This window comes from Mustela nivalis, assembly GCF_964662115.1.
Source record: "Mustela nivalis genome assembly, chromosome: 10".
Lineage (NCBI taxonomy): Eukaryota > Metazoa > Chordata > Mammalia > Carnivora > Mustelidae > Mustela > Mustela nivalis.
In genome coordinates, this window is record NC_139029.1 from 11,504,866 (window position 1) to 11,529,656 (window position 24,791).

Genomic DNA, 24,791 nt, shown 5'->3' on the forward strand with positions numbered 1-24,791 from the left:
GTGGAGGCCTGGCCACCTTGTGGTCACTCACCGCCCTGGCTCCAGGGCCCTTCAGGAACTTGGGGAAGCTGAGAGGGCAGCAGGGGTTGGGAAGGAGGCTGGGGCCAGTCAGCACGGTTCACATCCTGCTCAGCCTGTCACCCCTTGGGTGGCTCTGCAGCTTTGTTCTCCAGGAGTCCGTTGTCACATCCGTCAGGTGGCCTCCGCACCTGCCCGCGTAGACCACTGTGCTGTGGCCAATGACACCAAACAGGAACTCACGGGCGCTGGATACTTTCTGGCCCTGTCACCGGGGCTGGTTGTTTAAACTCTGCGTCTGTTTTCTCAGCGTAACACAGGGTTAAGAATAGAATCTTCCACGTTGACTTGCCAGGAGTTAGGGAAATAATTCACGGAAAGAGTGTCTGGCGCGTGCCAGCATTCAGCGGCGCCAGTGACAGCCGCTGGTGGCCCTTGCCATGGGCCGACCCTGTGTTCAGCATTCCCCACGTGGCCCCCGGCCCCACAGCCCCAGCCGCGGGCAGGCACAGTCATGCCCCTCGGACAGGTGAGGCTCTGAGAGGTGAAGCCACCGGCCCAGGGTCTGGCAGATGTTTGGGGGCCGCAGCCAGGATTCCGGCCCAGTCTGCTTCCCAGGTGCTCATGTTCACAGGCCGGGAAGACCCTATGCCCAGGCTCCTAGCTAAGCGGGGAGTCGGCCCGTTTTAAGTAGGACGGAAGGGCAAGGGGAGAACCTGTTTCACGGGTGGGGAAGGCAGAGGGAGAAGGAAAGCCCAGGGCAGGGGAGTGGTAGGAGGTGTGGTCTCTCTTCCCAGGGCTCCTCCCAAGACCCCCCCCCCAGCAGTGGCTTTCGCCACTCTGTTCCCCGCTGTGCCCCCAGCACCTGGCCCACAGGGACAGTCTGTGCTAGGGTTCCTTCGGACTCCTTCCAGGGGCTGGTGGGGAGCATGTGGGGTGGCTGGGCACTGAGAAGCCAGCAGTAGGCTCTGTCCTTCTCCCAGGCCCCAGCCACTGCTGCCTGTGTCCAGAGTATGGGCCCCTGGTCCCTTACCTGGCACGCGGGCAGGACAGGGCGGCCGCTGGGGCTCTGTGTGGCATTGGGTGTGAGCTCGGAGAAACAGCAGCCTCTGTGGGGACTGCTCACGTGCCAGGGAACATTCTTGGCACATTCTTGGGTGGGCTGAGCCTCCTGGGGTGGGGAGGAGAGAATTTTGTTCCGAGCCAGGCCAGGTCTCTTGGTGTGCTCTGTTTTCGGGGGCAGTAGACTGGGCCTTTGAGACTTCACTCCCCTGGAGGTGGCAGCCTCTCTGGCAGAGGAAGGGCATCAGAGATCTTGGCAAAGGGGACAGAGTGCCCCAGAGGTGGCAAGATCTCTGAGTTGGCAAGAGTCAGCCAGAAACATCTAGTAAAAATCCTCGGAGACAGTCTGGGTGGTTCTTCCCATTTTACAGATGGGGAGACTGAGGCCTTCAGAGCAGGGAGACGCATGCTCCAAGTCCCAGTTGAGTTTCTAGGAGAACCCAGGCCAGCTCAGGCACTTCCCACCATGCTGAGCTGCCTCCTTGGCCGGCCATGCGGATGCCGCGTCTTCTGGGAAGCCTCTCGGGATTGCCCCCACCTCCACCCCGACAGAGGGTACTGCCTGTCTCAGCACTCTTCGCGGTCCCTGTGCTCACCTGCTCATCTGTGCTTGGCAGCTTGGGTGGGGACTGCTGACCAGCCCCGTGGTCTCTCCGGCCAAAAGGGTTTTCTTGGAGGGCAGGGTCTGTGTCAGACTCCTTCCTGTCCGCCCCGTGCCCACACCCGGCCTGGCCTGGGTTGGTGCTCACTTAGTGTGTGGGATGAACGAAGGAACAGGATGGCAGGGGGCGGGGAGGGGGAATCCACGTGGAAGAGAGAGGCATAGAGGAGGAAGGAGAGTGAATTGGGGGGTACAGCCCTGGGGGCATAATGGAGGCAGATAGGAACAGCCTCGTCCCTTTGGAGGAGGGAGGGGGGCCGTAGAGAAGGGTGACAAGGTGTTGTGGGGCTGCTGGGCCCCCTGCTGAGGGTTCCTGACAGTTCCCAAGGGTCGAGGAGCCCTGGGCCCCTGTGTGCCATTCCCTCCCCTGCCTGCCCCCCGACCCCCTCCTGACCTGCTGCTTTCCTCTCCCTGCAGGAGGTGTCCCCTGGGACCTGGAGAGCCCTCCTGTGTGCCTGACTGTGGGGACAGGACCCATCCGCACCCTGCTGAGCCTGGAGGACGCTGTGTGGGCCAGCTGTGGGCCTCGGGTCACCGTGGTGGATGCCACTAGCTTGCAGACTCAGGTACTGGCCTCACCGTGTGGCTCAAGGCCGCAGGCCTCCAGGCCCCCTGCTGAGCACATCCTCGCGGCTGTCCTCCCTGGCATCTCGCGCCCTCCCTGGCGTCGTGCTCAGGCCCAGCTGCGTCTCAGGGATCTGAGTTTGTTGAGAAGCACAGTGGGTCCCATGTCGCTGCTGGGCCCTGCCATCCGCCCCAGCATGCATCCCTAGGGCTGCCTGGAGGGGAAGAGTCCGACCACTGGGCTGAGCCGTGATCCGGCCCCTGGCCTGGGTCTCTTGCTGCCTGTGGGGCAGGGACTGGGAGCCCAGCCTCACACCGTACCCGGGACCCGGCTGTGCCAAGGGGAGGCTGGTGGATGCAGCCATCCTGGAGGCTGGGCTCTTTAATTTCCTTTTCTAGGATTTATTTATTTACTTACTTGAGAGAGAGAGAAAGAGGGAGGGAGAGTGGATGAGAGCAGGCAGAGGGAGAGGGAAATCTTCAAGCAGACTCGGCGCTGAGCACCGAGCCTGACGCGGGGCTCCATCTCAGACCCTGAGATCACGTGATTACAACCCAGGCCCAAATCAGGAGTGGGATGCTTAACCCACTGAGCCAGTCAGGCGCCCTGGGCTCTTTGATCAGTGTGGAGGGGGATGCAGCTGGGTCCTCCTTGCCCTGCTGTGAGCTGAGTGCCACCTGTGCCTTGGCCATCCGGACGGGGCCTGGTCCCACGGCTCCCGCCCCGCTCACCCTGGGCCCGTGCCTGTAACTGACCCACAGCATTGCCTGCCCTGCTTCCCCACACCGCAGGGCCCACCCTGGGCCTCAGGCATGGACGAGGGCGTGGGTGCCCTCCCCCCACATCCCCGCACCCCCGTCGTGGTATTTGGGTGATGTTTGCATTCATTTGATTTGTTTGGATTGTCAGCATGGCGTGGCGCCTTGGTAATTGGACCCAGAGTAGAGGTCTGGTTATAGGCTCGGGTTCGGAGCAGACAGGCCCCCGGGTGAGCTGCTGTGAGGTCACGATGGCCGTTTGCCCGCCGGCCCGTCTCTGTAGATGGGCTGTGAGCTGGCTACATGACAGCCAGGCGAGATCACCACGGGAATCCTGCCACGGTAGGATCGCAGGTGGAGGGCTGGATCAGGTGGGGACACTGAGGCCTAGGGAGCTGTGGGCGAGCCCCGGGACCCTGTCTTGAGTCTCCAGATCGTGGTGCTCACTTTCCCATGTTTGTTGGAACCCGAGGGGCAGTCCTGGAGCTGTAGGCACCTGGCTCTGTGACCCAGCACGGCCGCTCACCACCTGGTGACTTGTTAGGAAACCATTTGTGAACTCCGGTTTCCTGTTGGTGAAGGGGGGCTCCGTGTCGCTTCCTGGGGGTCCTCTCATGCCCTGAAGTAATGCTTGGGTGCCACTGTCCTGGTCAGGGCTGGAGCCGGGACATATTTGATGAGAGGCCCCTCCCGGTGCAGGGCACAGAGGAGGAGGGATTACCGGCTGGCCCGTGAGCCGGGGTGGGGGGCGCGGGGGGAGCCAGTGCTCTGGGCAGAACTGGAGGGTTTAGGCTTTGCGCTGTCATCATCCCTTAGGCAGCAGCCTCCGCAAATGCTGTCCAGGACCAGTGACTTCACTGGTGCTGTTGGGCCGGGCTGGTGGGCGGGGGCTTCTGGGGAGGGCCAGGGAGGACTTAAGAGGAAGAATGTTGCTGGTCTTCTTTTTCCTGAGGGGAAGCCAGAGTGTGTGTGGGGGGGGAGCCCTGAGCAGCTGTAGCCACAGACCCCCTTCCCAGCCCCTGGTTTGCTTTGGGGGGCTTGCCTGCTACCCCTCCCCCCACACCGGCCCCCAAGGGCCTCTCCCCTCGTCCACCTGCTGAGAGGAAGGAGAGCAGGGAGGGACCCCCCAGGGTCTTTGGGGTCGCTGAGGCTCCTGGGTCTCAAGCCACTTGGCAGGAGGGAGGACAAGCCCGTCGGATTCCTTGGCCAACCCCCTGCGGCTCCTCCCCCACTGTCCCTGCTTTGTCCTTACATCAGGCCCGGGTGTCTTCCTGGCTTTCTCCTGCTAGTAGTACCCTGTGCGACTTCCAGTTCTTGCGGAGGAGAGCTGCGGTGAGCACCGGGGTCCAGCTGAGGGCAGCTGGGGAAGGGGGAGGGGCCCCAGTCCCGCACACGGCAGCCTCCAGACTGACGGGGGAGACCCAGGCCTGCCCCAGGGCCTCCCGTCTGAAGGGGGAGACACGCCTGCCCCGGAGGGCCTCCAGTCTGGTGGAGAGACACAAACTCTATTGTCCGTGTGGGAAGAGTGAGCCCAGAGACAGGAAGACGTCAAGAGCAGACGGAGGATAAGATGGAAACCGGCCGAGCAGGTCCGAGGCCCTCCGAGGACCCTGCTGGCCCAAGGACGCTCTCAGCGCTGCCAGCGGGGGCAACGGAGGGAGAGGGAGGAGGCAGCTGGGGGCTCTGGGAGGCAGCCTGTGAACCACGAGGTCTCTCTAAAGGAGACTTGTGTAAGGAAGGGTCCAGAGGACCCAGGAACCACATGGGAGCCAGCGGCTCATGGTCGCTGGGGAGTTGTGAGCCACAGGACCTAAGCCCTGGTGTGAGCTGGGTCCCCTGTGCTCCCCACCCCAGGGCTCTGCGACTTTCTGGAGGGGTTGGATTGGGAGGCATCCCCCAGGGCCATGGCCCCCATCTCTGTCCTGGCCGTGCCCTTCTTGGGTTCCCTGGACACCCCACTCCCTTGGAGGTGTGGTTGGCTGCTGGCTGCTTCAGATGGCCCTGGCTGTGTCCTGCCAAGCTCTGAACCCTTGGACAAGGCACTGAGCCCTCCTGGGCCTCAGTGGCACCATCTAGAGAATGCGATGCTGGTAGGACCCCGCTGAGGGTTGAATGAGAGCACTTAGGTGCAGAAGGGCTGGTTCCCACAGGACCCGGCACGCAGCAAGTGCTCAGGGATCGTGCTCAGGGATCGCTGGTTGTCACTGTAATTACTTGGCCTTACATCCTTCCTTCTTCCCGTATACAGGGCTTACTTGCAGATTCAAACTCCCTTTGAGTCGGTGTTGCTGGTGGGTGTGGGGCGTGCGTCCGTGTGGCGGGTCTACCATCCTGGCTTTGCTGACAGCTGTCCTGGGAGCGTGAAACGGACGGATGAAGGGCAGGACGGGGACGGGGCTGGGGCTTGGCTCTCCCTCCCCTGCTCCTGCCGCTCACCCGCCGCAGTGCAGTCCTGCCCGGCCCCGAAGCTCAGCTCTGGCCCCACCGTCCCTGGGGCCGAGCAGCCACCAGGCTCCAGCTCGAGGCTGCGATGATTTAAGATTAGTTCTGGACCAGCTGCTCTCAAGAAGGGGATCAATATGGCCTTCTACCTGCTTTGCACGCCGCAGAGGACATCGGAGGGCATTGGGTGCGGGGAGGCAGGATGGAGGAAGGGGTAGTGGGTCGGAGGGGGCACGCGCCCCGTCTGCAGCTGGGGAAATTGAAAAGTTTGTGTGCTGCACGGGGTGGGCAGCTCACCCTCAGTACACACCGCGTTCGGCAGGGTAACGAGGTGATTGCCATGCATATTTAATGAGGCTGCACGCCCGCCACTGCTTAGAAGAGAGGAAGCCTGCCCACCTTCGCGCTGGGGTTCTGGAAACAGCCCCGTCTGGCTGCTGCCTAATGATGCCATCCGTGGGGCCCGGCTCGAGGCTGGCCGGGCCTGGAGGAGCAGGCCGGAGAGCCGGCTGCCGTCCCAGGGCTCAGCGCACATCTTTGCAGAAGGTTTTACTTCAGAGGAAGGGCTTTGCTTATCCGCGGTGACGTGGTTCCTTCTCCCCAGGCCAGAGAAAAGCCTCCGTGGGGATTTGACATGCTAAGAGCTAACTGCTCCGTGCTCCGAGCCAAGAGGCCCGGGAGTGTGCCCGTGGCTGAAGGCGTGCCTAGCGGGGCCCTGGCCCAAATGTGGAGACCTAGGGAGTTAATCCAGGGATTGTGTTAACTCCAAGGAACTTTCCCTGATTTTTATCACTCCCGGGAAAATCATACTAACCAGCATATACGGATCGGGGATGGGTTTTAAGTACTTTACAGGTATTAACTTGTTTCATCGTCAAATCACCCTATGAGACGAGCATTATTATTATTCCCACACTATGGATGAGGAAACAGAGGTACAGAGAGGTTAAGTGGCTTGCCCCAGGTCACACAGCTAGAAGGAGGCAGAACTGGGAGCTGAACATGGCCGTCTGACTCCTGAGTCTGCTCTCCATCTCAGTCGGCTGCCTGGGCAGGCAGAAGGCTGCGTCCTTCAGGCCGCATTTGTCCCCTGCAGTTTCTTTCCTACCACATGTAACTCCTCAGAACTCTGATTTGCTGACGCACGTGCCTTTCCCACCAACGCGGCTCCCGGCCAAGAGTTTCGGCCTGTTCATTTTCCTTTCCCCCGCGTCTGGCTTAACATCGTGGTGCTCAGAGTTAGTAGTCACAGTGGATGGACAGATGGGTGTCCTGATCCCCAGGCCCTCTGTGTGGGGGTGCTGGAGGGATGGACACGAGTATGACCTGGTCTCAGCTCCTTGGGAGCTCAGAGTCCAGTGTGGGGAGCAGACCCGGGAGGCTCAGGGTCAGCCCAGGGTGAGGAGACTGCCGGGGGGCAAGCCCACGCCCAGTGGGAACCCAGGGGAGGCACGAGGGCTGTCAGATCCAGCCAGAGGAGGGACAGGAGCAGGAGAGGTTCCTGGGGGTCAGGAGCCCTGAGCGGGACTGGCCAGGTGTGTGGCTGTGGGGAGCACAGAGGACAGGAGGCAGGAGGATGCTCAGAGCGGAGAAGGCCCCAGGAGCTGGGTCAGGGTCAGCCCCACAGAGCACAGACGTGGTTGGAGGGTTCCCTGGGGACAGGCCTCTGCCTGCACCCCTGCCCCCACCAGCTGTCTCTATTTAGGTCCACTTGGACCCCTGCAGCCACCCCTGACCTTGCCGAACCTGCCCCCTGCGGAGCCAGCGCCCACAGTGTGTCTCCGGGTTTGACGCTTGCCCACCAATGGCTTGTTCGGCTCCTGGGTCCCAGTGGAGCAGCCGCGAGGCCTGTTAAATAATAATGTAGCTCGCCAGGGCCTGTGTCAACACTGCATCCTCGTGTTCATTATCTAGTTCGGCACCTTCAAAGTCTAATCCAGTCCTACGGAGTTCATTTGAACCGACTGCTGGAGGGGAAGCCAGCTGTGGGATGATTGTCGCATCTTAATTAAAGAATAAGCTTATTGGGGACAGGTCGCCTGAAAAGTGCCAGAACACAGGGCAGGTCGTGTCAGTATCTGTGCACGGGGTGGCCCCCGTCCCGCAGGTCTGTGGCGAGGGTTCATCGGGGCAACCTCTGTCTCATGAGACCCCAGCTCCCCCTGGCTGGCGGACAGGTCTGTGTGGACCACCTCCCCTCCTCCACACGTGCTGGGTCACACCGCCCCCACCCACCCCCACCCCGTGACCCGCCACTGCAGCGCTGAGCTCCTTCACAGCCCTGGCCACAGCGGCACGTTGACATTTTGGGGACAGTTACCGGATTAACTACACCGAGGCTATGTCGGGCAGGATCACGCCTGGTGGGCTCCCAGCGCACCCCAGGTGCTGAGACCAGCGGGGGCTGCTCAGCGCAGGGCTGTGATGGGCAGTTTCCCTCGGGGGAGTGGGCTCTGGCGGAGGTGGGCGGGGAGGGGAGATCTGGGCAGGGCGCATGCTGTTATTCTGCTTCAGAGCTCAGAGCAGAGCCCAGGAAGGACGCTTCCTGCTTCCCGGAGTGCTGCTGTCACTAATCCCACCTTGCTCTGCTCCCGCCACACCCTCGGCACCCCGCCGCTGGCCTCCGATACTGGCACTGATGCGGCATGCCCGAAAAGAAACTTCCCTGGATTCCTGAACACCAGCAGCCCCCAGAAGTCCCCCTGCCGGCCCCCAGATAGAGCCCGCCTTCCCCACCCTTAATTTTCACGTTTAGTGCCCAAACTTAGTTTGCATGTATTAGCTGTTGTAAATCTATCATAACAGTGTGACGTGGCATGAATAATGCATCGCTGGGCTGTATTAGTTTTCTGTCTTCTATCTTATTTATGACACGAAACTGGTGGGAATTTGCAAAAGTGAAATCTAGGCGCAAGGCTTCTTGGGTAATGGTATGCAAATTGGCGTGAGGGCGGAAAGATTCACCCAGTCCTCGGGGTGCCCGAGCCCCAGCATGTGGGCCACCTGGGCGAGCGGGGCAGGGCTCCTGTCACTGCGGGGAGTCATTCCTGTCCCACAGTTTTGTCTTAATTTTTTGTAAGTGTGTGTGTCACTGCTGCTGTCATCCTATTATGTCTTAAAAATGAAAAGTTGGCAGGTGAAACTTGAGACATTGATTGTCTAAAGGTTGCGGAGACTTTCCAGGAGGTTCAGACAAGGAGTGTTTTCCAGCAGCAGGAAGAATTGAGGTTAGACTTGCAGAAGACCTTTCTTTCAGGAAGCTTGTGAAGGATGGGGGGGGTTGGGGGATCCATGGGGTCCCCTCCTGGGGGGTGTCGAGGAGCCAGGCAAGGCTCAGGGCCCGCTCTGCTCCAGGGGTCTAGGGGAGGAGGTATGTCGATGGAGGCCCTGGGGGGGCTGGGGCTGCCTAAGGGGCAGGGCTCCAGGCCCCCTGTCTCTGCACCGGGATGAGCTCAGAGCTTTCCTGTATCCCATATTTGGTCTCCCCCTGTCCTGGAAGACTTAGGTTGGTAAAGGATTTCGTGGTGTAAAAAACAAGTAGTTTGAAGCTGTCGGCTCAGGGAGCAGGTTCTGTGAAGCCGCGGAGAAGCCTAGGGAAGTGGTGGGGAGAAGCCAGATGGAGGAGGATGTTGTGGAGGGACCAGATGGGGGACAGGAGGTGAGGGAGGGGCAGGCGACAGGTGGCAGTCCTCGGCCTCGGAGCCCCTGCCCCCCTCCCCCCACGAGCATCTCTGGCTGTCAGTCTGTCCTTCCATCCACGTAGCTCTCCTATGTCCCCCCCCCCCCCCCCCACTCCTCTGTGGCCACTCTCCCTTCTGAACCCTGCTACAGCGGGAGGCGGGGATGGACACCTTCGGAGCAGCTGCCCAGCCCCCTAGAAGCTGGCAAAGATACACAAGGTCATGGATGGACCCCTGAACGCCAGGCCCTGGGCTGAGCCTTCCTACAGGGGAGGCTGGGAGCCTGAGCCCAGGACAGATTGAGTGAGATCACACAGGGAGGGGCTTAGACCAGCGTCTGCCGCACTCAGACCATTACATGACAGTCCTCTTGCGCCAGGCAGCCGGGCATGGGAAGGGTCTGCCCGGCTGGAAGCTGTAAGGGGGCAGTCCTGCTGCCGTGTCTGAGCGGGCTTGCATGGCGGTCAGTGTGGGCTCGGGAGCTGGGCTGGCTGGCTTCGGCCCCCGACTCCACCACCGTGTGCCTCCATTTCCCCACCTGTAAAATGGGGATAATTACAGAACTGGCCCCCCCTCCCCCCGGCTAAGCAGCCGGGTGCATGTGAAGCACAATGTGTCACAGCTGTTTTACGGGGAAAGACTTGGTCAGAATCACGTGGGGCACCCGGTGGTGGGACCGGGATCTCCAGCTCCTCACTCCAGTGCTCGATCCCAAAGCCCGGGGTCCGCCGTGTCAGGCTCGGATGGCCAGAGGTAAAGGGCCAGCTGTCGGCTCCCCTGGATACCTGGGGAGAGAGGGCAGTGGGGTGAGACAGTGGCCAGCCCAAGTCCTGACCCAGAGTGGATGTCCCCTGCGCTGGTGCTCTGCTGTGGGGGCAGACATGCCTTCCACTGAGCCCAGAAGCCCTGGAGAGGAGTGATAGTGTGGCCGGGTGGGAACCAGGCTTCCTGGAGCAGGTTCAGTGAGAACGGGTATGAGCAGAGGCCAGGGGAGAGGACAGCTTGTGTGTGTGAACGTGTGTGTGCACCTGCACGTGTGTGCAAGCGAGAGGGGAAATGGGTTGATTATATTCACCCCATTTAGTCCTTGGCTGTAGCTAGAATCCTGCTGACAGCATCCTGTCGGGCTCTGGAGTCGTGGGTCAAGCCTGGAATCATTCCCTGATCCCTGTGCTTCCCCTTCCCCTACCCAGCAGTCTTGGGTGCAGATCTGGGCCTGGAGCTGAGACGTGAGCCTTCCTGGAGCCCCTCACACCCTCAGCAGGAGGGCAGCACAGTGACCTTGGCCGAGCCTGCTCACTTCTGCTGCTGTGGCCAAGGGGAGTCCAGAACAGTGGGAAGAGGTCATCTGTGCTTAGTGACAAGCAGGTGTCATGTGGGGATTTTTAACTTTTGGGGGGGTAAGGTGGTTTTCAGGCTCTTTGGAGATGCTGGCAAAAGCGGTAGACCCTCTTTCCAGAAGAATGTACCAAAGGTGCCAAATATTTCACACTTAGTTCCAAAATGGGTTGTTAAAAGTTTGGAACAGGTTGTCCTTCTTGGAGCAGGCAGGGCCGTCCATCTGTCTGTCCCTTTTCAGTACCCATGTGGCCCTGAGCTGGAAGAGGCCGGCACCAGGTCAGGTCTCTTGTAACCTTCCCCCCTCCACTTTAGAGCTGAGTCAGCTGAGCCCCAGGGACGCTGACTGACGTGCTGGTGAGAGGTGGATGTGGATGTCACATCTGAAGCCCCACCCCCCCCAAGAAATGCCCCGGAAGGACCCCACTGCTTCTGGCACATGATCCCTTGGTCGTGACCAGGTTGGACTTCAAAGGCAGGGTGCAGAAGGCCTGGGACGGAGCCCACATAAAGGTGTCTCTGTATGTGACTCGAAGACTGGGTGTGGGCTGTGGCGTCCCACCAGGGTGACCATCCGTCCCGGCGTGCTCAGGATGGGGTGTCCGGCTCCTGGTGCTACCACCGTCCTCCCCCCGCAAACTGGCTGGTCACCAGCTGGAATCCTGGCGCTCCCCGCCCCCCCCCCCATTTCCTGCACAGTGACTTTGTGAGTGTCATTCAGCCTCTGTTTGTTTCCTCAGCTGCGAAATGTTGATAAGAGTAAGATAGATAAAGAAGGGAAGGGAGTTGTGCCGATTGCCTTAAACCACAGACTGCGCCTGCCCACCTGCCCAGAGCAGCCGCTTGGAGGGGCATCCCTGTGTCTCCACCCCCGCCTGGCCCCTGGCTGGCGGAGTGAGCCTGCACCGCGGATCTCTCTCGTTTTTTGTTTTTTTTTTTTTTAAAGATTTTATTTATTTATTTGACAGACAGATAATCACAAGTAGGCAGAGAGGCAGGCAGAGACAGGAAGGGAAGCAGGCTCCCTGCAGAGCAGAGAGCCGGATGTGGGGCTCAATCCCAGGACCCTGGGATCATGACCTGAGCTGAAGGCAGAGGCTTAACCCACTGAGCCACACAGGTGCCCCCTCGAATCTCTCTTGAAGCCTGCCAGTTCGATGAGGAAGGCAGGTCCCAGGCGTCTGGGGCATGGCCCGGAGGTGGGGCTGGCCAAGGGGCAGGCAGGGGCTCTGTGGGCGATCTCTAGGCCAGGCAGCCCACACAGGTAACCGAGCAGGGAGCTGCACGGAGAGCCCCTGCATGCCCACCCCGCTCTGTTGCGGCACCGGTAGGAGATGCCTGGCGGGGAATGTCCCAAGCTTGGAGTCTGGAGGTCAGGCCCACGCTCAGCTCTGTCCCTGCCCTGCAGTACCACCTGGGCTCAGGGTTTGGCCCCTTTTCTCTCGTAAAGGTCTCAGGCAGGAGGAAATGCTGTGGCGTGGGGAGGGCCGGGCACCCAGTAGGTACCCAGCAGGCCGGAGCCGTGCCAGCCTTCTGCTATTTCTCCGTCAGCCCCCAGCCGGCCCTGAGCGCCCCCGCACTGCTTCCTGGCTCCTTGGCCTCCTCTTAGCTCTAATGACTTTGAGTGCTGAGCGGCTCACCCTGGGAATTGACAGAAACCGAGCACCGAAGCGTCACTTGGAGGCACATAAATACTGTATGATGGAGGCTGGGCTGTGTCAGCACGATTAGGAGCAGCGTCACTCACCTGAAAGCCTCGGTGCACGCGCCTGCAGCTGGGCGAGGGGGACAGGTGGGCTGGTGCTGGATCCCCGGTCTCTTCCCAGCTCCCTGACCAGCTCCTCACCGCAGATGGCGTGCACAGAGCCCTGGTGGTGGCCAGCCCTGCCCACGGAGCCTCCCGGGACCCCAGAGGGCAGGTTCTCCTCCTGGCCCCATTGACAGGTGAGCGAGGAGAGCCAGTTACGGGGCCAGAGTGAACCAGGAGCTGGGCGTCAGACCCAGGCCCTCCCCTCTGGCTGCCAGCTTTTTAAAAAAATTTTAATTTTTAAATTAAAAAAAAAGTTTTTGTCTCTCCCCCCAACTTTTTATTTAAAGAAATTTCAAGTCACAGTAAAGTTGAAAGAGTAGTACAATAAACACACCAAGATCCTCTACCTAGTTAACCGACTGTTAGCATTCTGCCGTAATCCCCCATATGATACGCGTTCTCCCTTTGCTGGCTACACCATTTAGAAGTTGGTGGCAGATGTTATTACTCTTCACTCCTAAGTCGGGAAGGGTAGCAGGGCTGTCCTGCATAACTTCTATACATTGTGGAATTGTGTCCATAGGGTCCAGTGGAGAGGAATGGGAAACCAGCCCTGAGCCCTGTGGGCAGCAAGGTCTGGGCATCCCTGCTGCCTGCCTCCCTCCCCCGGAAGTAGCAGGATCCATGCTGCCCGCAGGCTGCCTACTCTGCCCTGTGTCCCCCAGGAGGCCCCAACCAGGGCTCCCAGGACCTGGCACCAAGAATGGGCTCCTGGCGAGGGGAGGGGTTCTGGGGAGCTGGGAGATCATGGAGGAGGGAGGGGCTGGAGCAGCCGTGCTGTTGCACATGCATCACGCCCTTTCCCCCACCCGTGGACCACTTGGCAGGTTTGCACAGGCCTTGTGTAAAGCCCTCCGGACCTGGGGGAAGACTTGTTACACCCCTGGAGAAATGAGGCTGGGTTTCCACTGCTGACTTTGCTTTTAACTGGATTCTGACAGCAGCACGCAGGCCGGAGCGGCGGCAGACTCTGGTTTTGCTTTCCGTGGCTCGAGGCCTCTGGGTTCCAGTGTGGTCTGGCCTTGTCGGAGGCCAGAGGTGCTTCTGAGCCTCCCCTTAAAGGGGGGTGGGCATCGTGCCGCACGGGGCGAGCTCGGACACGCCTTCCTGTTGGTGTGCATGTGTGCATGTGTGTGCATGTGTGTGTATGCCGTGTTGGAGGAAAGTCTGTTGTGACAAATCCCCCTTCCACCTGCTGTCCCCCCGTTTGTCCATCTGCTCATTGATGGTGGGCCCTGTGGGAAGTCAGGTCCAGCCTCAGTGGCTCACCTGTGACGGGGCTTGGTGGCTCCCCTGCTGGCCTTTCCCGGCGAGGCTGGGAGGCATCCTGTTGGGACCTGGGGCTCTGCCTGGGTCTGGGCCTGCGGGAATGTGGTCTTGAGTGCCAGCTGGTTTGGGGAGATAATCTGCACCCCACCCTGCTCCCCGCTCCCCGCAGGGTTTCCTGGAAGGACTAAGGAGAACAAAGCCAGCAGGACCCGGGCTGCGGTCAGCAGGCTTGGGGGCGAAGGCCCAGCAGATGGAGGTTGCTCCTCTCCCCTTGCACTGGGTGGACTGGGCCCAGCTTGTGGAGGCTGGGAGGGGCCTGGCCTCCCTCTAAATCCCAGAGACTCATGGGCGGAGCCTCCAGGGCTGGGACTTCCCTGGGGTGGGGGTGGGGTGCTGAGGAAAGGGGAGCCGCCCCCGCCCGCCCCATGTGTGAGGCCCCGGTCTGAGGGAGCGAGTAGCTCCTCGTCCTCGGAATGTGCCATACCTCATACGAGACCCCCCTCCTCGCCCCTGGGGAGCCCCCACTTTGATGGAGACAACATACCCCTGCCCTTGGTGAACTTCCGGGCGAGAGGGAGCTGCAACTCCTGCCTCAGGGTCCCTCCCAGTGGGGGGTGAGCTGTGCCACCGAACCCTGCCTCCCAGGAGCAGCCTGGCACGCGGGGAGGAGAGGGTGTTGCTGGGCCCCTGAGGTTCCTGTCTCTATCAGCCTGTACCCCCTCGCCCCCTGCCGGGCCACATGCAGAGCTCAGTCACCAGGGACCGGCTGGGAAAAGCCATTGTGTTGGCTGCGTCATAGTCAGTGACCACGGGCCTGGTTCCCCATGGAGACCCCCACCCCCACCAGCCAGCTTCCTTCCCTCTGGGAAACTTCTTGGTGATCTGAGCCAAGGGGAGTCAGGGCCAGCCACACTCCTTAAGCCGGCACAATGCTCACACCTCTAGGCCCTGCCACACCACAGTCAGAGGGACTGTCCTTCAGAGGTAAACCGGCCCATGTCACTTACAAGCCTAGCCCCTGACGCACTTAAGGGCTGGTCAGCCTTCACCGTGGACAGCAGCGGCCTGGGGTGCTCCGGCCCTGCCCACCTCTCCCCCTAAGTCTGTCCCCGGGCCCCACCCTGACACCTTTCAGTTTCTCACACCCACTGTGCCCGTTCCTGCAGGGTCTTCCCACTCCCCCACCCCAGCCCTGCTTCCTGGGACAGAACACACCTGCTCTGTTCCTGACTCCAATCTGCTCTGCTCGCTCTTTCTCCTTTTGGTTTTTTTAAAAAAGTCAAGCCCAGAGTCCAAGTGAGAGGCCCTCCACCTGACCAGTGCCTGACATCCCATAATTATTTTAATTCTGTAACTTTGCGGTGCAATTTGACATCTGCGCCACCAAGCCTGGTTATCATCCAGCAGCATCTAGCTGAGCTCTGACCCTTTCTGCTCGCACCCTCAAACTCCTTCCCCTCTGGTAGGTGCTTGTCTGTTCTCTGCATCTGTGAGTTTGTTTCTATTTTATTTTGTTCATTTGCTTGTTTCGGTTTTTTAGATTCCACATAGGAGTGAACTACTGCGATATTTGTCTTTCTCTGACTTAGTTCGCTTAGTGTATTTCCTTATAGGTCCATCGGTGTTGCAGAGTGCTTATGCCATTGTTCTTATGACTGAGTAGTCTTCCGTGGTCTCAATACACCATGTCTTCTTTATCCGTCCAGCAACCGATGGACACGTAGGTTGTATTGTATCACGGCTATCGTAAACAATACTTCAGTGAGCATAGGGGTGTGCGTATCTGAATTAGCTGTTACATTCTTTGAATAAACACCCACAAGTGGAATGGATGGGTCATAGTGTAGTTCTGTTCTTAGTTTTTTGAGGAACCTCCATGCTGGTTTCCACAGCAGCCATACCCGTGTGCATTCCCAACAGTGGTGCACGAGAGTCCCCTTGTCTCCACATCCTTGCCAACACTGCTTATTTCTTGTGTTTTTGATGATAGCCATTCTAATAGGTGTGAGATGAAAGCTCACTGTGGTTTTGATTTATATTTCCCAGACTAACTGGTGATGTTGAATGTCTACTCAGGTGTCTGTTGGCCATCTGGAGGTCTTCTCTGGAAATATGTCTATTAAGATCCTCTGCCCATTTAAAAAATTGGGTTGTTGGGATTTTTGTTGTTGTTGTTCTTGTTGAGTTGTATGTGTTCTTTATATATTTTGGATACTGGGTTGTTGGGATTTTTGTTGTTGTTGTTCTTGTTGAGTTGTATGTGTTCTTTATATATTTTGAATACTAACCCCTCTCCTGTTCAGCAGGTTGCCTTTTTGTTTTGATGATGGGTTCCCTTGCTGCGCAGAAACTTGTTAGCCCCCTTGTTTATTTTTACTTTTGTTTCCCTTTCCTTTGGAGTGAGATCCACAGAGATGCCACTAAGACCCATGCTAGGGAGCCTACCTGTTTTCTTCTGGGAATTTTACAGTTTCAGGTCTTACATTCAAGTCTTTCAAACATTTTGAGTTCATTTTTGTGTCTGATACAAAGTATGGGTCCCGTTTCTTTCTTTTGCATGTGGTTGTCTAGTTTTCCCAGAACCCCATTTATTGAAGAGACAGTCCTTTCTCCTTTGTGTGTCCTCAGCTCCGTTGGCATAGATACATTGTCCGTATGGGTGTAGGTTTCTTTCTGGGCTCTCAGTTCTGTTCTGTTGACCTGCGTAGTTTCCTTTTGTACCAACACTGTACGGTCTTGATTATAGCTTTGTAGTGTAGGTTGAAATCAGGGAGCATGATACCTCCAGCATTGTTTTACTGTTTCAAGATTGTTTGGACTATTTGGGATCTTTTGTGGTTCTCTACAAATTTTAGAATTATTTGTTGTAGTCCTGCAAAGTGCATTTGAACTTTGATAGGGATTGCATTAAATTTGTAGATTGCTTTGGGTAGAAGGGACTTTTTAAAAAAATATTAATATTTTTATTTATTTGTGTATTTTGAGAGAGAGAGACAGAGATAGCAAGACAGCGAGTGAGAGCATGAGTAGGGAGGAGAGGAAGGAGGCTCCATGCTGAGGAGGGAGCCCAACACAGGGCTCGATCCCAGGACTCTGGGATCTTGACTTGAGCCGAAGGCAGATGCTTAACCAACTGTGCCACCCAGGTGCTCCAGATGGACATTTTTATATAATATTCTTCCAATGCATGAGCATAGAATATCTTTCCATCTATTGATGCCTTCTTTAATTTGTTTAATTAATGCCTCATAGTTTTCAGTGTACAAGTCTTTCACTTTCTTGGCTAAATTTATTCCTAGGTGTTTTATTCTTTTTGATACAATTGTCAATGGGATCGTTTTCTTATTTTCTCTCTCTGATGAATCGTTATTAGTGCACAGAAATGCCGCGAATGTTCTGTATATTGATTTCGTATCTTGCAACTTTACTGAATTCATTTATTAGGTGTAGTGGTTTTCTGGTGTATTCTTTAAGGTTTTCTATTTAGAGTATCATATTCTCTGCAAATAGTGGCAGTTTTACTTCTTCCTTTCTGATTTGGATGTCTTTTCTTTCTTTTGTTGCCTAATTGTTGTGACTAGGGCTTCTAGTACTGTGTTGAATAAAAGTGGTGAGAGTGGGCATCCCTGTCTCGTTTCTTTTATTACAGGAAAAGTTATTAGCTTCTCACGTTTGAGGGTGGTGTTCACTGCAGGATTGTCATACATCCTTTATTATGTTGAGGTACGTTTCTTCTATACCCACTTTGTTTTGAGAGGTTTTCGACATCACAAACGTATATTGAATTTTGTCAAATGCTTTTTCTGCATCTATTGAGATGATCGTATGATCTTTGTCTTTCATTTTGTTAATGTGCTTTATCCCATTAATTGATTGGCAGATGTCGAACATCCTAGTATCCCTGGAGTAAATCCCCCTTGGTCATGTCATATGACCCTTTTAATATATTGTTGTGTTCAGTTTGCTGACATTTGATTGAGGATTTTTACATCTGTGTTCCTGGCCAGTAATTGGTATCAGGGCTGGTTTGGGCATAGGGGGTGATACAGGCTTTATAAAATATGTCGGAAAACTTCCCCTCCCTTCAATTTTTGGGAGGAGTTTGAGAAAGGCAGGTATTAAAATCTTCCTTGAATGTTGGTAGAGTTCACCAGCAAGGCTACCTTGTTCTGGCCTTTTGTTTGCTGGGAGGCTTCTGATTGCTGTTAAAATCTCCTTGCTCCAGTAATCATTCTGTTCATATTTTCTATTTCTTCAGGATCCAATCTTGGAAGTTTATATGTTTCTAGGAATTTATCCATTTTTTTTTCTAGGCTAGGAAACCCATTTTCTCCAGGTTGTTTAGGGTGTCAGCACATCATTAAGTCCCTGACGATCCCTTGTGTTTCTGTGGTTTGAGCCCCACATCACCCCTCTCATTTCTGATTTTAGTTATATGAGTCCTCTCTCTTTTTTCCTTGGTTAGTCTGGCTAAGGCTTGTCAGTTTGGTTTATTTTTTCCAAAGAACCAGCTCCTGGCCTCATTAATCTTATATACTGTCCTTTTAGTCCCCATTTCACTTTTTTCTGTTCCAGTCGAATATTTTCTTTCTACTAATTTTGAGGTCTGTTTCTCCCCCCCCCCCCCGGTTCCTTTAGGAGTAAAGTTATATTGTTTATTTGAGATTTTTTCCTGTTTCTTGAGGTCGGCCTGCAATGCCACAGACTTCTGTCTTAGAACCGCCTCTACGCTCCCCTCTCCCTCCGATTTTGATGTGCTGTATTTTTGTTTTCATTTGTCTCTAGGTATTTGTATTTTTTCTTTGGTTCCTTTTTCGACCCATTGGTTTTCTGGTAGCATGTTTTTTAATCTTCCTATTTTTGTGGTTTTTCTCATTTTCTTCTTGTGATTAATTTGTGGTTTTATACCATTGTGGTTGGAAAAGGTGCTTGATAACATGTCGGTTTTCTTGAATTTGTGGAGACTTCTTTTGTGCCCCACCTGTGATCGATCCTGGAGAATGTTCCATGTGCCCTTGAGAAGAATGTGTTTGCTGCTGCTTTTGGGTGGAATGTTCTGTAAATATCCATTGAGTCCATCTGGTCTAATGTGTCATTTAAGGCCGATGATTCCTTATTCTTTGTTGTTGTCTGGATGATCTATCCATTGATGAAAGTGGGGTATTCAAGTCTTCTACTAGTATTGCATTGCTGTCAATTTCTCCCTCTAGGTGTGTTAAAATTTGTTTTATATATTTTGATACTCCCTGTTGGATGCATATGTATTAGGAAAAGTTACATTTTCTGGATTGACCTCTTCATCATTGTGTCGTTCTCCTGTTTGCCTTCCATTACAGTCTTTGTCCGCAGGTCTATCTTGTGTAAATATCGCCACCCCAGCTCTTTTTATTTCCATTTGCATGGAATATCCTTTTCTATCCCTTCACTTTCAGCCTGTGGGTGTCCTTACTTCGACATCAGGTTTTCGTAGGCAGTGTATAGATGGGTCTTGGTGTTTATCCATTCAGCCAGCCACTGTATGGCTTTTGACTAAAGCCCTTAGTCCATTTACATTTAAAGTAATTATCGATGAGTGTATACTTCTTGCCATTTTGTTAATTGCATTCTGGCTTTTTTTGCAGTTGCTCTCTGTTCTTTTCTTCTCTTGCTCTCTTCCCTTGTGGTTTGATGGCTTTCTCCTATTAGGTTTAGATTCCTTTCTCATTTTCTTTTGTGTATTTGCTATAAGTTTTCCCTATGTGAACCTTGAGGTTCACATAAAATCTCCTATGACAACAGCAGTCTTTAAACTTTAAACACATTTTAAAGCTTTAACTTTTATTTCTCACCCCTGATGTTTTATATTTTTGATGACACATTTTACATTTTTTGATTCTGTGCTTCCCTGAACTAATTATTGTGATTTTAGTAATTTTACCAGTCATGTCCTTTCATCTTTACAGTTGCTTTGTAAGTGATTGATTCTCTATCTTTGCCATATATTTACCTTTTCCAGTGAGATTTTTACTTTTGTATGTTTTGTACTTGTAATTAGTGCCATTTCTTTTAAGCTAAAAGGAGCGTCCCTTTAACATTTCTGGTAGGACTGGTTTAGTGGTGATGAACTCCTTTAACTTTTGCTTATCTGAAAAGCTCTTAATCTCTCCTTCAGGTCTAAATGATAATCTTGGTTGGAAGATTTTCCTTTCAGCACTTTAAATGAGTCATGCCTCTTCTTTTTGGCCTGGAAAGTTTTTGCTGAGAAATCTGCTAATAGCCTTGTGGGGTTTCCCTTGTACATAACAGGTTTTTCTCTTGTTCCTTTTTGGAGTCTCTCTTTATCCTTAACTTTTACCATCTTAATTACAACATGTCTTGGTGTGGATCCTTTTCAGTTAATCTTGCTTAGAACTCTGGGTTTTTTGGACCAAGATGTCTGATTCCTTCCCCAGATTAGGCATGTTTTCAGTCATTATTCCTTCTTTTCTGGACCTTTCTCTCTCTCTTCTCCTTCAGGGGTTCCTGTAACATGAATGTCACTTCACTTGATGTTTTTCCAAAGGTCCCTTCAGATATCTTTACTTTTCTTAATTCTTTTTTCATTTTGCTGCTCTGTTTGGGTGTTTTTTCATTGCTCTGTTTTCCAGCTCACTGATTTGTTCTGTTTCATCCAGTCTGCCACTGGACTCCACTAGTTTATTTTTCAGTTCAGTTATAACTTCCGTTTGGTATTTTCCTGTATTCTCTGTCTCTTTGTTGATGTTCGTACTGTGTTCACCCATTCTTCTCCCGAATTTAGGGAGCATCTTTATGACCATCACTTTGAACTCTTTATCAGGTGGATTGCTTATCTCTGTTTCATTTAATTCTTTCTTTAAGGTTTTGTCTTGTTTTTAAATTTGTAACATATTCCTCTGTTTCTTCATTTTGCCTTGCTCTGTGTTTATTTCTGTGTATTAGGTGAGTCACCAACCTCTCCCAGCCTATATATAGGGGTTGACATATGGGGCCCAGAAGTGCAATCTCCTTGGTCACCAGAGCCAGGTGCTTAAGGGGTGTCCCCCTTGTGGGCTGTGTGTGCCCTCCTGTTGTGGGGGGCTGTGGCTGTGGCTCATTGATGAGTGGGGCTGGCTCCTGGCCTGGTTAGGGGTGTGCCCGTGGCTGCTGGAGTACATTGGTGGAGAGGACTCTCAGTGGAGTGCACTCACTGGCACTCACAGGTTATAGGGAGAATCCAAAATGGTGCCTGCCCGTACCTGTGTTAGTAAGGTGGACTGAGATGCTCCTACCAATGGCTCCAACCTCAGCCCACTGAGACAGCCCCCGATGTTTTCTGCCACTCTGGCAGACCCTTTAAGGTTGTGAGTAAATGGATCTTCTTCATCCGAGGTGTATGCTTTTTTCAAATTGGTGTTTTTGACTCGCTTCCAGCTTGAGTGAGTCTGTGCAATCCCTGTAAGAGTGAGTTTTCTGTTCCCTTCAGTTTTCTAGCGTTCCTGGATGTAATCCCCATTGATTTCCAAAACCTGGCATTTGGGGGAATCGTCTTTCCTGGGCAGGATCTAAGAGTTGGGGTGCCTGAGGTTGGACTTTGAATTTCTCATTCCTCAGGGGAGTTCTGTACCTTTGCCACTCCTCCCAATAGTGATGGGCCATGGTGGGGCTTCTCCCTGGGGAGTCTGTGTCTCTGCCTCTCATCTTATCTTGACGCTGTCCTTTTACCTTTGGTCGTGGAGGCTCTGTTCGTTCAGTTCTCAGGTCCCTTTCCTAGGGAATTATTCCATGAGTGGGTGTAGATTTTCTGTGTCCGTGGGAGGAGGGGAGTTCAGAATCTCGTTACTCCACCATCTTGAACCCAATTTCCTGCTGTTTCTTGGTTTACCAATTTTTGGACATTATGTTGTGCATCCCTGCTGGAAAAGGCTAGGATTTGACTCCCACTACCCACCTCCCTTCCCGGATCGTTCTGTTTGTTGCACTGGTAACTCTTGATAATGTACATAAGCTGGCCCGTCCTGTTGCATTGACTTTCTGCTGACTCTCCCTTGTGTCATGGGGGTGTGGTAGAGCCTGGTGCCTCAGCTCCTGAGAGCTGGCTGTGTACTATCGCTTTCTTAGCTGCTTGTGCAATGGTGTCCTATGGAGAGCTGGCGACGGGCCACTTAGAAGTATTTACACCACAGGAATCAGCCAACACGAGAAACCAGGATTCCCTACCCGTTGTTAAACACTTGTCTTCAGCACACCGCTGCTGGGCCCCTGACAGTCCCTTCTGGCCCTGAGCCTGGTTCAGGCCGAGGCTGAATTAGCTTGCCCGCCCCCCCACCCCGGCCCGAGGATCAGCCAGCGGGTCCAGCCCAGCAACAACACCCTTCTCTCTGTGCCCCAGCAAAGCTTCGAGGCGCATCAGGATGAGACCGTGAGTGTGACGCACATGGTGAAGGCGGGCAGCGGCGTCTGGATGGCCTTCTCCTCTGGCTCCTCCATCCGCCTCTTCCACACCGAGACGCTGGAGCATCTGCAGGAGATCAACATCGCCACCCGGACCACCTTCCTCCTGCCGGGTGAGTCTGCTGCTGGGCCTCGTGCCCTGCTGTCCTGGGTCTGGCTAGGGGAGGAGCTGACCTTCGTGGAGCACCTGCCGTGGCCAGGCAGAGCCGCGTCCTGGCCAGCCCGGGTTGTTAACCCTCATGGCCATGTCTGGCCAGCTTTGAAAACTGGGCCTCCAAGAGAGGAGGCAGCGAGGCCGGGATTCAAACTCAGGGCTGTCGTTCCCAGACCTCTCTTGCTGTCATCACTCTTCCGTCTCCCTTCCCGCGGGAAGGGAGGTTCCGAGCTCAACAGACTCTCCCAATTCGGGCTGCTGCTGAAAAGTCATACTGGGTGGGAACCCAGGCCCGTCCACACCTGCCACTTCTCAGGCCGTCCAGAATCCCAGTTCTGCCTCATGTCATGTACAGATTGTAAAGCGAGGGGAAAGAGAGAAGGCTGACCGGAGGTTTCTTTCTTTAGAGGTTCTTCTAAGAAAGGCAACTGTCTTGGTTTGCTGGCTGGGGTTTGGAGGCAGGAGCAGAGTGAAGGGCTGGGATGTCGTCCCCTCGGGGCCTTGCTTGCTCCTGCTGAGCCACTGGTGTTACTTGGAGAAGAGGGAGATCGGAGCCCACCTAACACTGCTACTCCCTGTGTCGGCCCAAGGCCCCCATGAAATTGGCTCCAGGCAACCCCCTTGCCATCTGCTGCCCAAGATGCTGCCCAGAGCCCGTTGGCTGCACTGGAGGGAGCCAGGCCAGACACGTGCTCAGGGCCCCTTCCCACCCCAGCCGGCTTTAGTGCTTGGCCCCACTTCCACCAGACAGACTGGTTTGCAAAGATACAGAGGCTGTGTCCTGTCCAAGCTGGGCCGGGTTCAGCAGCTGGGAGAGCTGAGGGGGCCCTGGGGCGAGGACATGGGGCTGGCCTGGCAGGTGGGGAGCTAATTGTTACAAGGACTCAGCAGATGGGCCACGTGGAGGCCAGGGTGACCACGTGCTGAGCTGGGGACTGATCTCCCCATCCTATGAGGCCGGGCCGAGGGCAGACATATTAGCCAGAACCTAAGGGACTCTGGGGGCCTCTGTCTCACCAGAGGCCTGGTCCCTGACTCCAGCTAGGGGACCCAGAGATCACCCTGGGTCCTGCTTCTTCCCGGCCAGTCACAGTAGCGGTCCCTGAGTCTGGACTGGTGGTGATGGGGCCGGGTGGTTGCTCAACCCAAGATCAGCGGTGGCAGTGACCGAGTGTGACGGCCATCTGCTGCACACCCTGGCCCAGCCCTGCATGGAGCTGGGCCCGAAGGTTTCAGATACGGGGTCTCACTTCACGGTAACCCACGGAGCAGGGGTGGTCCTCATGGTACACGTGTGGAAGCGGTGGTTTGCTCAGCAGGAAAACATGGCTTGTCTGTGGTCCTGCGGCGGGCCAGAGGCAGGGCTGGGAGGCCCCTGAGAGTCCTACCATGGGGAATGGGGAGAGATGGTTTCAGAGGTGGCCAGAGTCCCAGCTTAGCCACTGTAGGGCTCGGGTGGCTCTCACTGCCCCCAGCAGCTTGTGGTCCCTCTGTGGGACCAGAGGTGGTTCCCAGCGCCAGATAAATGCCTTCAGGCATGGGAAGATGCCTTGCCCAGGCTTCCATGGCAGGTGCATGAGGAGAATAAATGCGCTTTCTGGGATGTGCTGTGTGGGCTCGGTAGGACCTCGGTTAAAGCTCTCATCCTGCTCTTTTCTTATTCCTTCCTAACCAACCTTCCTTCCTTCCCTCCCCTGTTCCATCTTCCTTCAGTTTCATTGTATTTCACAGTATTTAGCCATTATACAAGGTAAATCCATTTTAACTACAATAAAGATTTCTTTATATCACAGAACTATCTCCATTTACGCTGATAGCTAAATTATTTCAGGCTAGCAGAACGACAAAAAAAGTGGGCCTTTTAAATCTCTGCGGGGCAGGGGAGGGGAGAGAGAGGATCCATTTGTTGTACGGTTGGAGGTCATCAGTGGGACTTGTGAGGAGACGCGGCTGCGGGTCCACGATTGCAGCCCCTCATGGCTGTGGCTTTACTGTGTCAGCTTCAAATGCATCTGCTTGTCCACGGACTTCCTCGTCCTTGGCTGTTCCCCTTTAAGAAGGAAGGGCATCCGCTGTCCTCATGACTATGTCCGAGACAGGAAATGGAGACCTGGGAGGTGAAATGACCAGGGTTCACTGCCGAAGAGACCAGAGCCAGCATCTTAATTGCAGCCTTGCAGACTTACTGTATAGCATTCCCGGTCCTGGGCCTCAGTTTCCCCAACTATATAGGGAGGAGCCAAGATCCAAGTGAGAGCTCGATTGTGGGGTATAGGACAGACCAGAGCTGGAGTCCAGTTGGCTCTGTAGCCCTCCAGCCCCATGATGGGCAGTGACAGGGAATCCTGGGGATCCCTGGTCCCTGCCTCCCAGGGAGGTTGGGCTCCATCTGAGGCAGTGCAAGGACAGTGCCCTGCAGTCCCAATTCCTGGTGGGTGACACCACCAGCATCATCTCCATCCTCATCCTCGGGGCCATCCCTGGCCCTCCCTACACCTGCTCTGTGGGCCACACCTTGCTTCTCGGCCCCACGGTCCCGTCCATGTCCTTCCACTGCACCTGCTATGTCCAGCAGACAGAAGCCACTTCTCACTCACTAGACTT

General features: G+C 55.0%; 1 protein-coding gene across 14 annotated transcripts in view; it reads left to right on the top strand.

Annotated features, from left to right (window-relative positions):
• Positions 1 to 24,791, top strand: part of ARHGEF10L (Rho guanine nucleotide exchange factor 10 like) — a 156,890-nt gene that overhangs the window by 125,622 nt on the left and 6,477 nt on the right. For 13 of the 14 annotated variants that reach the window (XM_082685574.1, XM_082685569.1, XM_082685561.1 and 10 more), the window contains 2 exons: positions 2,159 to 2,307; positions 21,972 to 22,146. In XM_082685574.1, coding sequence (XP_082541700.1) covers positions 2,159 to 2,307; positions 21,972 to 22,146 — 324 coding nt within the window. Of the gene's footprint in view, positions 1 to 1,451; positions 1,636 to 2,158; positions 2,308 to 21,971; positions 22,147 to 24,791 lie in introns of those variants that run through there. The other variant, XM_082685564.1, reaches the window with a different exon arrangement.